The 16402-nt window shown below is 42.9% G+C and overlaps 1 protein-coding gene across 3 annotated transcripts; it reads right to left on the bottom strand.

Moving 5' to 3' along the window:
• Positions 1–35: 35 nt before the first annotated feature.
• On the bottom strand, positions 36–16341 carry prdm11 (PR domain containing 11). 3 transcript variants are annotated; one of them, XM_020648859.3, is made up of 7 exons: positions 15954–16341; positions 14816–14887; positions 14035–14294; positions 7359–7426; positions 6964–7151; positions 5257–5748; positions 36–4978 (listed from the first exon to the last, which is right to left on the bottom strand). In XM_020648859.3, exons 2-7 carry the CDS (start codon positions 14838–14840, stop codon positions 2817–2819), a joined length of 3195 nt encoding a protein of 1064 aa, XP_020504515.1. In that variant the 5' UTR covers positions 14841–14887; positions 15954–16341; the 3' UTR covers positions 36–2816. The 3 variants fall into 3 exon arrangements, with proteins under 3 accessions (XP_020504515.1, XP_020504514.1, XP_065812861.1); XM_020648858.3 differs by having other exon boundaries at positions 16068–16340; XM_065956789.1 differs by lacking the exons at positions 14816–14887; positions 15954–16341 and having other exon boundaries at positions 14035–14809.
• Between the last annotated feature and the right edge of the window lie 61 nt (positions 16342–16402).

The following is a 16402-nucleotide window of genomic DNA, read 5'->3' as shown; positions in this document are numbered from 1 at the left end:
CTCTTCCCGAATAATTGAGTTTCTCTCCTCTTCAAAAAGTTTGCATCAGACAGAAGCAGTTTTATTTTATCCAATCAGGACTGCTGGATTCAGATTTAATGGCTTTTAAAGAGAACATGTTAAACATCTTAAAGCATTTCAAAGATTTTAAAAACAGAGAAATCAGGTAATGTTTTCTTTTGGTTGATCTGAGACACATTCAGAGTCCAGCAGGGACGAATCTCAAACATCCAACTAAAAGCAAAGTGCATTCAGCTGGGGGGCCGGACGCCATCAGACCCCCAATCAGCGTAGGACTCAATGATAGTCATTCTCACGTCTCGTGTGTTGGAGTATTAACGCAGCAGTGATCAGTCTGACCTCACTTTAAACAGCTCAGGCAGTGTCCTCCATACAAACATTATGCTTTAAAAAAAAAAAACAGAAGCTTCCATACAAGAGTAACTGCATGCATAAAATACAGACGTGCAGCGTGTGGATACAAACAAAGGCAGACCGGGTCCTTAAGTCATAATAGAAACATCATTCAGACGAGACGACGGAAATCATGGAGACGGTTTGACATTTTAGGAAATTCACTTAAAGAGCAATTCTTTCTTTTAACAGGTAAACAGACTGTCATTTATTTTATTTTTGTTGGCTTTTTGTGCCTTTATTGGAGAGATAGGACAGTGGATAGAGTCAGAAATCAGGGAGAGAGAGGGGAATGACATGCAGGAAAGGAGCCACAGGTTGGATTTAAACCTGGGCTGCCCGCCTGGAGGACTACAGCCTCCATACATGGGGCGCGAGCACTGACCACTGCTCCACCAGCACCCCGAAGCAGGCTGTAAATTAAGTGAATTTCCCAAAATGTCCTCAACTTCTTCAGCCTCAGGACAGGAAGTCAAGCTGAAGTCGTCTCAGCATCTCATAACGTCATCTTTGAAACTTTGCACTGAATAGAAACAGTTTAAAATCATCATGCAGTCTTTGTTACTCTTAAATCCTTGTGAGCGTTAGCTTTGGCTTTGCTGAGATTGAAGTTCCTCCAAACAGGAAGTAGAATCATCGCAGGACCTGCAGCATTATAAACACAACGTGGCAGGAAAGCACCTTTTTTTCTTTCGCTTGTTTTGGCACAATCATGAAATTCAAGAGAAAAATAGTCTCTTACAAACAGGCTCGACAGCATCCAGTATATACACTTCATAGGATCTATACAAGAAAAAGCTTTTCTATTAGGAATATAAAGCCTTCATACTCAACGCCACTGAATACCTAGTCTGTAAGCATGCAGAGAGACGCTAAGCGGGACACACGCTCTGCTCACTGATTGTTTCTCACGTATAACTGACTTTTTATTCAAGAGACAAGAGCTTATTTATCCAATCTGACAAGAGCAGGGACCCTCAGCGAGCTCAGCTAGACAAAGAACAGCAGTGAAAGAAGACTTCATCATTGGATCCAGCTGGACATGGCCGGCCTCAGTCCACAGCCGCTCATCTGGCACACGGGACAAGTTGTTTGTGGTTGTTTTGCATCTGTGAGTTCTTCTCATTTGCATCTTTGATTTGTTTTGGTTTTCACACCTAACCCGTTTGGTTCAGTTCAAACTAACTCGTTATTGCGGTTTGTTTGTGCTGGTGTGACAGCTGTCAATCAAACCCTGGCATGGGCCAAACAACCGTCCAGACATAAACTTATTGTGCGGTCGTTTTCTGTCCCTGTTCGCCTTGTTGAAATGATTTACAGTTTCTTACTGTTTTCAGTCTCTGTGGTAGTTGAGGAACCCATCAGAGGGGTTTCTGGGGTCCCCTTGTGGTCGTCTTGTGTGTTTTTGTGGGACTTTTTGTAGACATTAAACTTTTTCTTTGGTGGGGAGATTACGTCAGGATTGGAAATCGATCCTCTGACCCGTGCGATAAGGACTGTAGCCTTTGTACGTGGGACGCTAAACCAGTCTTTTTTTTCTCTTTAGCCGCTTTCACACATGCACTCCTGAAAATATCTAGATCATTTCAGGAGGACTGCTGATTATATCCTTCTACATGTATATTCTCACATCAGCTCACTTGGAGTTGCTGCGGAAAAATACTAGGAGGCAAAGAAACTCCAGGTGAAGTCAGATAGGACGTTCACACCTGCAGAATCCTCCTGATATTTCCAGACTGAGCGTCATGTGTGAACACAAACAGCTGAATGTTTCTCTCTTCACCCGGAGTTTCTCCTCCAGCCTCCTCGTGTTTATTCTGCAGAAAGTCAGAGTGAGCTGATGTGAGAACGCAGCAGGATATAATCAGGAGAATTCACCTGGAGCGAGTGGGAGGGGGTGGTGACGTTTATTCCCTGTGATCACTGCACAACCATAGACTGTCTGCACGCCACCTCTACCATCTCCGTGATCTAATGAACCTGCTGCATTCCCTAAAGGGAAAGTCTGCAGATGAGTGCAGATGTGAAAATGGCTAGAGGGAAAGATAAGCCTTATATGTGTTTGTTTTATTGTTTTTTTGTCTGTGTTTTGCTTATTTGATCAACATACACATGTATATTTATTTTGCATGTATTTGTCGTTGTGTTGTGTTTCTTTACTGTCACTTTGCAGATAAAGCCACGCGGCCCCTGCTTTTTGCTTGATTCCTTGCCTGCCCGGGAATGTTTCACTCAGCTGAGCAGGAATCTCTCTCACACAAAGGTTTACTCAGCGGTGAAGAACAGATGGAGCAAAGACCCCCCTGTCCTTTACCGTTTAGAAAGATTGGACGGCAATATGTTATCAATGTTTAAAAAACCTTTTCTTCTCATTAGCTCAGCTTTACAATGTTTCTTTGTAGTTAAATATCCGGGTAGAAGTCTGTGTTAACATCGACACTGTGCAGGACAGACTTCTGATCAGCGGACGACATCCTGTTCAACACCTCAGCTGACAGAGAGTAACTGCTGCCAGACTTCTCCTCAAACCAGCTGTCCAACGCTCGCTTCCCATCAAAGTTAGAGATGGGCGGTCCGTTCACCGCAACAGTCAGCAGGTCGTTCATCTGCTCCAGAGTCAGCCGGGAACGATTGTTCTTACACATCTTCTGTAGAGACCCCCTGCCTTTATCGCAGCAGGCCGTGGAACTGGGCAGGACCCTGATGACTTGTACGATCCGGTTCAGCAGAGGAAAGCGCTGCTTGTACCTGCAGACATGACTGATGACCTCTTTGAAACCGTTCATACTGTAGTAGTCTGATTTCAAATCCTTCCACTCCCCCACCAGGCTGCCTTTGGCCTCGGTCCTGGCCAGGGAGCACTCCTGACCCCCAGTGGGGATGGACTCCAGATGGTTGAATATCATCTGGATTTCTTCCTCCCCGTAAGCCTGCAGGTCCTCCCGGTTGTGAGGCCAGGTGGACAGATCCAGGACCCTGCAGGCTTTGGCAAATGAACAGCTCTGTAGGTCCAACCTCTGAGACAGGATTACCTGGCTGCGGTTGCAGATCTTTTCTCGGATGGACTGAAACTTGGACTCAGCAACCCGGAGGTTCTTTAGAGCAACGCCGTTAAAACTTTCACGGAAATTTTCCTCAAACTCCTGCAGATATTCTCCAGGGCAGTCCACCAAATGACCAATCTCCAGGACAGCCTCCTCAATCTTGGCTTCCACCTGTGACACCAGCAGGTACTCCCCTTGGAAGGTGAAGGCTAAACGAGAGAGAACAGCTATGATGTCGAGAAGGAAGTAGATGAGCTTCACTGACTGATAGTCCATGAGGAACTGGAGGAGGGTCAGTGCGATGGCAGCTGCATCAGCCCTTTGTGTCTGGCTGCTGATCTCCTTCAGGTGTGCGACTACCTCCAGGTAATCTTTGATTAATGCATTAAGGACGTTTGGTTCTCCTATGATCCATTGAATGGCTCTAATGTCTCCAAGGAACTCTGTCTCCTCCGACAGCGTTGGCGCGGTGGATCGCAGCTCAGCCATCATGCGAGGCGAGTAGCGGTAGAAACTGAGAAGCTGCTTGAGGTTGTTTTCCAGATCCTCCAGGCAGGAGAGCTCCTTCCCACTGATGGCATCCAGCACCTCCAGATGGGGACGATGGATCATGATAGGAAGACAAAGGATCCATGGAAAGGTCTTCTGTACAGCCATGTATAGGCTGGCTCTCGTTCCTGAAGAGATATTGGTGCCGTCGAGCCCCAGACCCACCACCAGCAAGTCCTGAAACCTGAGACCAAGGACCCCAAAGGCTCGGTCCATTGCCTGAAGATACCCGTCCACACTAGCCATGTTCAGCCTTTGCAAGGACAGGAACTCTGTGTTCGGGGAGCCCTCATTGGTGATGAACTGGACGTACACTGCCACCATGTCTGAGAAAAGGTCGTCATTTTGGGCGTCCATTATGACACTGAGGAAGGGAGACAGGCGCATCTTCTCAGCCAGGTCTTCCTTCACAGTATGGGCAATGTGGTGAACAAGGATCTGACAATCTCCTTCATTCATGTACTGGTCCACCACTTTGAGTTCACACCTCTTCAGAAGCTCTGCCAGTGGACGGAGGTCAGAGAAGGGTCGTCCTTCGAGAGCCAAGTGATACGCGGCGTTGAACAGCATCATCATGTTCTTGCACATCTCCTCGGTCTTCTCTGGATGCATACGCAGCTTGTACAGCTGCAGACACTTCTTATGGAGGTTGCTCTGGCTGTGGAGCTTGATGGTGTGGATCTTGAACTGCTTGGAGCCGATGATAAAGGCAGATGTTCTGGATGATTGGACGGTGTACTGGCGGCAAACATGGCACCACATCTCATTGAGAGTTGGCGAGTAGCGAAGGAACCAGAACTTTTTCAGCCACTCCTGCTTGAAGCGGCGAATCCGTCGACCTCCTCCAGAAGAAAACTTTGTTGAGTCCTCTGGAAAAATCACAAGTTCTGTAGCAATCGACTCGTCAGCAGAGTCAACATCCTGGTCGTCTTCCTCCAGGACCACTTGAGTGGGAGTCAGGGGCTCCATCCCTGCAAAGAAAAATACATTCAACCTCTGATAACAGCTTAGTCAAATTTGTTCAAGGAAAATCTGTTTGAAATAATGTGGTGCAATGGTCGACCACTCTGGTTCCGATATATACAACACAACTAATGGATGGAGGACATGAAGACAATCCTTATCCATACACGAATGAGCTCATTGACTCTGGTTGATCCTTTGACAATTCCTTTACTGCCAACAAAGGTTTGACATTTGTAGTTCTTAAGAGAAAAATCCTAACATCTCTTCAATGGAATGAACATACCTTGTAAATCTTCGATGGGGCCTTGTTCAGGGTGAGGCGGGACCTGGTGGTTTTGGGGCTGGTGCTGTTCAGACATTGATGGCCTGACCACGCCGCCCCTTCCTCCCCTAAGACGGGACAGCTCCTCCTCCAGCTCTAGGATCCTCTTCTTCAGTTTGACACAGTTGGGGCAGAAGGAGGTGGAGGGTGCCTCGCTGCTCTCGTTCTCCTCCACCTTCAGGTTTGAAACGTTAAAGCTTCTTTCAGACGACCCTAAACCGGGCGTTGATGGTTTACAGCCTTTTGAGACGCACAGCTTGCTGGAGTCTTTAAGAGTAGCCTTTAGGACGTCTTTGAAGATGAGGTCAATCTTCTTCCTCTTGGTAGGAGGTTGGCCGTCGGGCTCTTCGTCAGGTTGTTTTCTCAGGCTGGGTTTGCCCTGCAGAGCTGACTGCAGGCACGGAGATTTAAAGTCTTTCTGAATGTTTGGCAGGACGGCAGGCTTCTCTGTACCTGGAACAAAAGACTTTTCTTAGCAATCAATGGTAACTGCATATCGCCAATATGCAATATGTGGTTGAAGTTGTCAGTTATTGAACGGTTGGCAACCAGTTTCATTTTAAGAAAATATTCAGTCTGTTATAAGTTTACACCATAGACTAAATATTAATAGATGAAGTCTGACTGATGTCACCCGTTTGTTCCTGCAGGGGGCGCTGGAGTCCCATCGATGGCGGGCTCCATGCTGGAAATGCTGTTTCAGCCTAACTTTCAGTCAACCTAACGACAGGCTGAGAGCTGGAGCTGAGGCGGGTTTTAAGCCTCCTGACAAACCATTACACCGCATGAATGGGTGTGTATGTGACTTCCTGTGCTTCTGCAGCCAGCCTCTAGTGGACACTCGAGGAACTGCAGGATTTTACACTTCAGCATTTGCGGAGGCCAAAATAAAAAGGCATCAAGATACTTTATCCAATAATTTATCCATATTTTATCCAATATGCATTGGATAAAATAATATTATTATCCAATGCATATTGCAGGTTAATTTTTTTTTAGTAAATTAACACTTAACATTGTCTGATAAAGACTGTAAAATAAATTAATGTTAGATTTGTTGTGTTATACAACACAAAAGGGCAAAACATTAGAGGAGAAAGTGGCCGTTTTCAGTATAGCTGTTTAGAACGCTCTTTTTTTCAACATCGCGTCATATGACGTAGCATGGGGGACTCGCGTTCTCTGACTCTGCTTTGATCCAATGTGCAGTAGGTGGTAGTGAGTGAGAGCGGGAGTTTCGGGTCGTGTTTATTGTGTTTCTTCCATTGTATTGCATTTAATTTGACCAGTCATTAAGATGGTTAAATATTGTTTAAATAATGTTTCCCTAATAGGAAGAAACATGGAGTTAGCTTTCGTGCCTGGATTCGCTTTGCGCAGTTGAAGAGACAGGACTTTATTTCTGCATCTGTGAACTGTCACAAAAATCGCGCTCGTCTGTGGTGCTCATTTTCGGTAAAAAGATTATGTGCCTGGCGATATGATAGAGTTCAGGATGGGATACCGAAGCCAGGACTGGGTGAGACTGATGGCGGGTGTGGTCCTGTCAATACAGGCAACTGCAGGTTCACCGGCAGCAGCAGCTAGCCCGGCTCCCAGGGGCAGAAGTAAACAAAGATGTGTCAGAGATTCATATAATCATCACAAGGGGACCTGTGTGCAGCTCACCTGAGTCCAGGTTGCGGTCGATGCTCTCCTGAGAGACACAGTGAAGTCGTTGGATGTAGTCGTCGCTGTACCAAACCCTCAGCTTCTCTCCGGCCTCCAGAGTCCGACAAACTCTGAAGTAGATGTTCTTCTGGTGCTGAAACGCCGTCAAGTTCCTGTCGCTCTCCTCAGATGAGGAACGGACAAACCTGCAGGTCAACAGGAAGTACTTTTAGGTTTCATTTTCAACATCAGGATCTTAGAAGAGCATGGTGATGCATGTATCATTCCAAATAAAAAGCCAAGCATTTGGAATGGATCAAGGGCTTCTAGTCGTCTGAAAGTTCTGAGATAATTGGAAAAGAAGTGTAATGAACCATTAAACTTGCTGGTTTTATAATAAGATAAAGTTTTACCTCATCCAGTTGGCTTTGGTCTCGTCGCTGCCATCGATGGATTGGTACGTGTTGTTATGATCGACGATCTGAGGGGAGAAAAAAATGTCAAACTTGTTCATAACTGGTCGTAAATATAGTTTAGATTTTAAACTGGTGTATACTGTCTGTTGAACTGGAATTTTCTAGTTGTGGAAAAGAGCTAGAAACTGTTACTTACACTGGTAAGGTTTTCAATGAATGTAAAAGTGTAAGTGTACAGACTTAGACTCGTCTGAAACTATAACTGGTCTGGATGGGCTGTAAACTTAACTGGAACAACTCTAGACTGGTTCTAGACTGGAACAGGTATCAACAGATTTAATCGTTCACTATAACAGGTTTTGGACACCTTGGAGAAAAGGTCTGGTTCCAATTTGGTGTTAAATGTCTCTTCAAAAGGCCTGGACTGGCACCAAACTGGAGCAGACTGGTTCTAGAATAGTTCTAGACTGGTTTAAAACTGAGGAAACATGTTTCGGGGAATGTTTTGAACTGGTTTTCAATTAATGTAAAAGTGTAACTGACTTAAACACGTCCTGTCTGAAACTATAACTAGGAACTTTTATCTGGAACAACTCTGGACTGGTTCTGATCTGGTCTAAACTGTCCCAGCTACTGGTGTCGACTGGTTCTAGACTGATGTGAACTGCTCTGGAATGGGTCTTAACTGGCTTTGAGCTCAATGTCTAGGCCATAGACAGTAAAAATAATGGACGGGAAAAGCTCCCCGGTGGAGTGAAGCTTTTATTTTTAGAGCTCCCCCTGCTGACTGGCTGCAGTATAGGCCATAAACCCTGCCTCCTTAATGATAACAGATGGGATGTGGGTCAAACTGTTAAAGTTAAAATACTCGTCACATAATTTTTTTCCAAACCTAAACTCTGCTGTGATCATTAGTAATAATCATCCTACATTGTGTTCAAGTGCTCGTTTTTCTGTGAAGTTTCTTTTAAATAAGTTATTTGAGATTGAAAAACGTGATTTTAAGTCATATTTGACGATGATTGACAGCCGCCGATCTTGCGTAGCTCTCTTTGGGAATAGCAAAGCTACGTAGCGAAGGAAAGCCGAGACGACATTGAACTTTTCCACTCAGTGTTTGTCTCTCTTGGACTGATAGAATGAGTTGTTCTGCTGTAAACACATCTAACCAACCTGTGGGATTTAAGGATATCTGGGTTAACTTGGTAAGTTGAAATGTTTGTTTAATGTGCTGTTTGTGGGTAATTTCGTTAGCTAGCTAGCTAACACTGAAGTAGGCTAACGGAGCTAACGTTATGGTGGCAATAATATGTTACTGATAGCTGACTGTGACGGACATTATTTATCTTTTTATTTCAGTAAATAATCGGGGGGAATCCTGATAAACTATGCTGGCTGTGCTTCATGATACTATAACTTAACTGTGCTTGAGATTCATATTAATGAACGATCAGATCCGTAGTAAAATTCAGCATATAGTTGCGCATCACAGACAATAACTTTACGGTCTGTTGAAGTAAAATAGAGTATGTCCTGATGGTCTGCATTATTGATAACATTAACAGTTGGTCAGTCTGCTCAGTGTGCACAGACTGTGAAGAATAACAGGCTCGACTTTCTTCCGCTCCCTGTGATGCTGCTGCGGGGCTGAAATTTGCCATTAATATTTGGAAGCGGCAGAATATTTATTCATGTGTTCAGATAACACTAAAGTTATTATCTGGTTCAATAATGTCTCTAGCTGTTCAAAGAAAATAAACAGAACGGACATGTTAATATCAGCAGCCGACGGTGAAATGTAATATGAACCAGACATGATTTGTACAAGGACTCAAAACGGGCTGATCATATTCTACTAAGACTTCAACAGGTTGACTTTCGTGTTAATTTACTTATTATTTATTTACTTAATAGTCAGCACTACAGCACATTACCAGCAGTCAATTCAATAGTTTACAGTTGATTTGTTGTGACTTTAGTTCAGCTTATTCAAAATTTGTTCAGAAATACTCTTCTTGCTTTGCTCTATGATTATGTGATTCATATGTTATATAATTACTTTCCTGTTATTAACACTATTTCTGTTCAACAAGATTAATTTCTATTTAAAATTCTCTTTTGGATATTTCCTTATCATTTTGTCTGTTCTAACTTTTTAGTTTTAGACTTACATTTAACCTCAAATAACAAAGCAGTCTCAAATCTTTTTGAGGAATTATAGCTAAAAAAAAGAATTCTACTTTGCATACAGTATATCCTCTGATAAATAGACTGAAGTACTTTGATTGCATTTCTGTGGTGTTCCTGTAGGTGACCATGATGCAGCCAGACTGAAGCAGCAGGTTGTGAAGGTGGACGCCATCATCTTGTCTTTGCAGTGCTGATTCTGAAGAGCATGTCTTCACAAAGGACTCAAAGGTAAAATGATCTCTTATATGATTGGACCGTTTTATTGTAACCGCTATCAGCATCAAAGTAATTTTAGTAACAATTTATAATCTTTCTTAAAATGTAAGGAAGACTAGCAGAAGATTTTAACAGCCTCTATGATTCTGCAAGAAGTCTAGTTCATGTTTAAATTGTTCTTCTTTCTGTCTTCAAGGAAATCAATGCCCAAAGGAAACCGCAGTCCAGACTCTGAGTCCAGCTCCGGTGAGGTTCTGCACACAAATTGGCTGTCCGATTCGTTTAACGGGTAATTACCACACAACACCAAATAAGTACATTGAATTTACTTTTTTTTTAGCTAAATACTGAAGTTACTTCTGCATATTTCTAATGAAGCACAAGAATCCAACTGACTGCAGTTTCTGCTCACACTGCTGAAATCATGTCTCACTGTTTAAGTTTCACAGTTGTACTGTGAGTAGTTAGAAAATATAAATCAACAGGAGACACTGTGGTGCAGTGTGTGGTAAAATTATTACATTCATGTACAAATGCACACAATACTTTTCTGCAGGATTGTTCTCTCGTTACTTATCTGCAGCTGCAGTATCCTGTTTTACCACATTAACTTCATCATCACACCTCATTATATTGGACTGCCTGCACTCAACCCTTTTGTGAATAAGAATGGTCAAAAGACATTTCACACGGCCCCTTTCTGTGACGCGCTGAGAGCCTGAAGCAAAACGCCTGAGTTAACAGACAAAGTTCATAATCAGCTCATGCTATCAGATATCTTTATCTGCTGTCTCACTTTAAAGTGATATAAGAATGTGGAGTCCTACAGAATCATACTAAGTAAGCCACAGTCCTGTCTAACACTGAGTTAATATAAACTCTATGTATATTAAATTATACAAGCTTCTCATTTCTGCCTCTCAGATTGATTCTGCTGTTTCAGTTTTCACCTTTTAGCTGACATCCCTGGCTACTAAGTCATAGGCAAAAGTTAATTATTGTAACCCTGTGTATGTCATGATTATATGAGAATATTTAACATTAGTTTAATTTATCAGGCTGGCCCATGTGATGACAGTTTAAAATAATCTTCAACAGAAAGTGGCAGGAACACTTGTCTTAAAACATAAATTCATAAAGCTGGTCATATTATTGGATTCATCATGTCTTATTATATATATATTTTTCCTCTTAAATAGTTATAATGTATTTAATAGGAAAACAAAAAACATTATCAGCTACTTATCTATAAAAGCAAACTTTAGAACCTGAAGTTTAGCAGAACCTCAGGACAGGCCTTATTTCAGGTCTGAGGCAGAAACATCACAGTAAAATTCATTATACTTTACATTTAACTCCAAGATCGTTTTTCTTTATTACAGAAGATGCCCTCAGATTCATATCCATCAGCAACCCCTGACAACATGGAGGACTCGTCCCGAGCATTTCCCAGGGGTGCAAACTGATCAGGGATGAAAAAGGTGACATGGATCCAAACCTCCTAGGGGGGTCTGGGGGCATAAACCCCCGGGAAGATTTAAAAAAAAAAATATCAGCTTTAAAATGTGAATTTACAGACGATTTTAGCATTCAGACCGACTAAAGAAGCAGTGCAAACAATAAGGAAAACACAATTGCTTGTCTATATGTTCCGTTTTAACTTTTTGATAAAGCTTCAGTGAAACATGAAAAACCCGTGCTCCTAACCTTCAGTCCCTTTTTATAAATGGGATGAATTTGCAGAACAGGGCTTACCCTGTTCTACTAAGGGGTGATGTGAAGGGCAGTCACTATGCAAGTAGCTCTCAGGGCAAGTGTCTGAGAGAGCATCATAATACAGTCATCAAGTATGACAATATTTTCTCTTCTATCATAACATTGTAACATTATCAATATATGAACCTGATGTTTTGCTCCTGCTGGTTTTCATTAAGTTTATATTCCCTCTTTTATTACATTTGTTGACCAGCTGTCACTTTAATGTTGCCTGAGATAATAATGAACCAAAAAGCTGTATGAAGTTACCTTCAGCTAGCACACATTTCTCTCGTCATCTTTACCTATGGATACCAAACAGTAAATATGATCAGACAGCATGTTTAACAGAAAGGCTGGCTTGCTAGCCAGACTTCGAATCTTTCCAGTGTTTTCACGGGAAAATAACGTTATGTAAACTAGCCATGTGCTGCACATTGTGACTCATTGAATCAGGTTTCATGCTTCTTGTGGTCGTTGCAATGATTGGCTACAGGGGCCGGAAGTACTTTCTTTGTGCCGTGTTGAGCAATCAGACCGCTCTGACCGCAATCAATATGAAACCACATCCCTCCCCCACCCCCCTCCAAATATTTTTATTGCAGATCTAAATGAAGCACACAAATGACCTATTTGGGATCCAAAACGGCGAATTTCGCCAAAAGGTGACAAGTTTGCACCCCTGGTTTCCTGTCCTCTCTCGATGGAGTTCTTCTCTTCAGTTATTAACTCTTGAAAACAGTAGCACAACATGCCAGACTGTGACAAGTGTGTGATTGAATAAATTGAAATGGAATCTCATGCGTATCTTGCTATGCTTATTGGCTTTAAATGTTTAATATTAAATACGTTTGAAGGCCATTTATCTCAGACGAGCCCGGCTGTGACAAGCTGAGCTCGTCTGTTAGCTTTGCTGTTGTCTTAGCTGTTGTTGGTCAAGAAGAAATTAATGTCAGTTCAAGGCCTTTTCAAATGTGAGCTATAAACTTAACTGCTAAATTATTTTACTGTGACCAACACTTTGTCGTGCTCCAGTTAATCAGAGACAGTCATGTCAGATTTTTAAAAAGTTTATTTAAACATTTTATGAAAAAAAAATCTTCAATAAACAACCCCTGGTTTCATTAACCATGTGGAAAATAAGTAAGGGAGACCATCAGGTCGAATTGCTGGGACAAAGTATAAAAAATAATTTAACAAAGAAATCCCAACAAAAATCAAATAAAGTAAAGAGATCCTGGATGATTTTTTGATTGTTAAAATATGATGGAAAAATCAAATCCAACACAACCCTCCAGCATCTGGCCTTTCAAACACATGGCAACATCATGTAAAGAAAAATAGCACCATTGAATATTGACCTGGATCTCTGAGTTTTATCTGAGGATGACTATGGTAGCCTTCTCACTGTTCACTGTCACAAAGCACCAGACTCTGTCCACCTTCTTCAGTTGTGCAGACGTCAATCAGGTCCTCTGGGTGATGGCAGAGAGGACTCTTCATCTGGGAGAGCTGCTGGTATAAGGTCATTTCTACCACAGCGGATGAGCAGGACATCTGGCACAGCTCTTAGTCCAAGCACAGGTGAAAAAAGGAGGTTCCTTCAAACTAACCGACCCCAGCCTGACCTCTGTAACAGGTGTGCAGATGAAGGTTGAAATTAGCCATTTTTAGGTTCTGTTGATTGTAATATGGGAAAGAAAACATCACCTTCCTATTTAACATTTAGCTGGTGTATGACTCAGTGTGATTTTTATTTTAGAAGACTGTATTGTTAACAATAGCTTGTTTTGACAATCCTCTTATGAAACTTCAAAAAAAATCACAGGATAGATATATAACTTTTAACAGATGATTTTAACTTACACTTGGCTTCTGTGGAAGATGTCAGACCTGCTTTTATCTTGTCTTTGCCTAAATGAAGATACAAAAAACAATTGATTTACTGTTCACTTAAATATATTAGAAAAGCAGACAATTTGAAACTGCAAATTTTTAGCTTCTAACAAAATACAACATATCTTACCACCTGTAGCCTACGGTCTGTGGTGCTAACCTAGCTTAAATATAGAACGATTTCGGCAAAAACAGAGGACCCACCAGCTCACGTATCATTAATAATGATCAAAATAGCGGGATTTTTTAAAACACAGTGTGTTTAAATATTAGACTTTGAATACGGCGGTTGGTTGTACTTACACATTTCTTCATAAGACTCGTAGACCAGCAGAGCGCTTTCGGTGTAGCAGGGCTGCGTAAGTCATCAGGGCAATACGCTAAATGGGCGGAGCGTGTTACCAGGGCTCCTCCCACCGGACCCTACTGCGCAGACTCTGGCTCCAAATGACATCAAAATCGCAAGATGGAAGAGCCCGTATGGGGCGTATTTTGGCTTCAAGAACGTTGAGTGGGAACAGCTACAGTGCGCGCCCACTGGTCTAGGCTGGTTAGAAACTGGTTTAAATTCTTACTAGAACAGGTTCTGAACTGGTCTCAAACTGGTATTACTCACTATCCAGGAGTAGAAGCCTGAGGATTTGTCTTTGGTCACCAGCTCCCCTTCAAACGGACCGAACACCGCCCCCTTCAGGATATTTGGATCCACGCAGCGAACATCCACCTCGTCTCCCTCGGTGAAGACCTCCAGCCCTGACGGGACGGTGAGCGTCGCCCTGTTGGCCGACCCCGGGGCTGCAGGTGTATCCCGGATGAACAGTGGGGGCCCGTGGGACGGACACTCGTCCTGGAAATAATCCTGACACTCCTCACAGACTGGAGGACAAAGATCTGAATTAAACACCATCGCACAGGATTCAAAGGACTGATTATATCAGAGTTTGAATTGTAAAGACAATTTTATGTTTTTAATAAAACAAAGTCACGATTTAAAGTTTAACAAAAGAAAAAGTGCTGCAATAAAACCCATTCAAAGCTGCAACATGCCCAATTTTTTTTATAACATAGGTCCCGCCTCTGACAAGGCAAATTGCCAATCGTAGTTTTTTTAGGGTGGCCAACTAGATCTCAAGGGGGGCTCAAACTGCTCCTCTGGACACGCCCCTGCTCTGCTGTAATGGGCCCAGTGTACAATATTAAACATAACCCTGTACAGGAGTTAGCTTCGAGCTAGTTTTCATCTGCCCTCAGCAGGTCACCATTTCTAAACATTTCCTCTGAGGCTGACGGGGACGTCATTTGTCCAACAGATGTTTGGTGACCGATCAGGGCACAAACACATGTCGGACTCTGAGTATTTCAAAATAAAATCAAGCTGAAGTGAAGTCAGAACTCACACCAGAGGTCCAACGAGTCACTCATGTTGGAACCATGTTCATGGAAATCAGCACATCTTGCTCTTCAACCGTCTGCAGAAAAACAAAACAACAATCCTGGTTTTATATCGTCAGTTATAAATAAAATGGCCGCCTTGCACTGAGGAGTGTGACAGTGAGAAGGTCATTAGACTCTGAATGTTAGCTCACAGATTTCCTTTCCTCAACAATCGCTGCAGTAAGAAACAGTTTGATCATCTTTGCTAAAACATTTGTTTCTTTATTTTGTTTTATATACAAATATTTTCATCAGGACACGTCGCTACATGTCACCTAACGCTGGACGCCCTCCACTATTGGTCTTTGTTTACTGTGTCACATTCTTCTTCTTCTTCTTCTTCTTCTTCTTCTTGAATGTATTGGTGTGCAACACTGTGTCATAGTCTGATCCAGGCTCGGGTCCCTTGTGTGAAACTAACCTTAATCTCAGATGCACCCTAAGTCATTTAAGTCACACTAACACTTGGCCTGTATGTCATTCTCATCATCTGATAGTCATGTTTACTTCTTTAAAGAAAGAATTGCGTATTTGACCTCAAATTATTGACCTCGTCCTCCATACATGTCTGAAGAGACGGGCGCTCTGTGGCGTCTGGAATCTAACTGGTTAATAAGAATCAAATAGTGACACATGAATATCTCAGGTCAGGAAGGTTTGAAATGTTCAAATAACTTGTTTTAAAAATGTCCCCTTGAAGTTCTACTTTAGGTGAAATGTTTCTGTAAAGGCTCGGAATAGAAAAATGGACGTTTGTGCAGAATGACCCCTCTGACGTCCAGAAGTTCATTTCCAGTAGTATGAACAGACAATAATACCCCCCCCCCCCCCCCCCACCTCCCCGCCTTTAACATGCTGTTAATGCATCATAACTGCTGAACTCCAAGACAGCTCCTCTTCTGTATTCATAGATTTTAAATTGTACTAAACTGTCTGTATTCTGTGTGATGTGTGCACGTTCAGAGAGTCTGGATGTTCAGAGTCTGCAGGAGTCTCCTGTGACCACAAACACTCCACAAAAACTCAACAACTAAACTTTCAGAGTCCTGGTCTTCACATAATCCCTGAAATGAGCGGATTAGTGAATTTCATGCAGCTCACGTTCAATCTGCGCCACTCTTTCTCCTCTGTTTCGATCTGCAGACATCTGGCAATCTGCCTGCTGTTTTCGGAAGCCATTTTCGCTGGCCACTGTGGCTACCGACACAGACCCACCTTCTGCACAGACGCAGCGGGGACGCGGACCCTCTCTCCCGGGTGGGCTCTGCTCTCTCCTCCCCGGTCGCAGAGCTCCGACCCCCGGCCACTGCCTCCGCGGCTGCCCGGCACAAAGTTTCCGTCAAATTTTCACAGCGACTCAGTCGCCTCCCCGAGCTGTGACCACCATTTTTATCACAGGAAATGACATGGGGAACGGAAGAAAGATATTGCGCAAAAATTAAAGTTAACAGCTTGAATTTCAGCCGGAGCTCAGTCTGACAGGAGGAGACGGATTCACCTTCTCTCACCTTTTTACCTGCATACAGCTCAGTGTGTGAGTGTTAGGGGAG

The sequence above is a fragment of the Labrus bergylta genome, chromosome 7 (assembly GCF_963930695.1).
Source record: "Labrus bergylta chromosome 7, fLabBer1.1, whole genome shotgun sequence".
Lineage (NCBI taxonomy): Eukaryota > Metazoa > Chordata > Actinopteri > Labriformes > Labridae > Labrus > Labrus bergylta.
The sequence above is the reverse complement of the archived record's forward strand: the minus strand, read 5'-3'. Positions and strand labels throughout refer to the sequence as shown.

Coding starts and splice junctions, on each gene's coding strand:
- prdm11 (XM_065956789.1), bottom strand. CDS start 14,325: ATGGTGTTTAATTCAGATCTTTGTCCTCCAGTCTGTGAGGAGTGTCAG. Junction 5,749..6,963: donor CGACCGCAACCTGGACTCAG/GTGAGCTGCACA, acceptor CTTTTGTTCCAG/GTACAGAGAAGCCTGCCGTC. Junction 4,979..5,256: donor CCCCATCGAAGATTTACAAG/GTATGTTCATTC, acceptor TTTTCTTTGCAG/GGATGGAGCCCCTGACTCCC.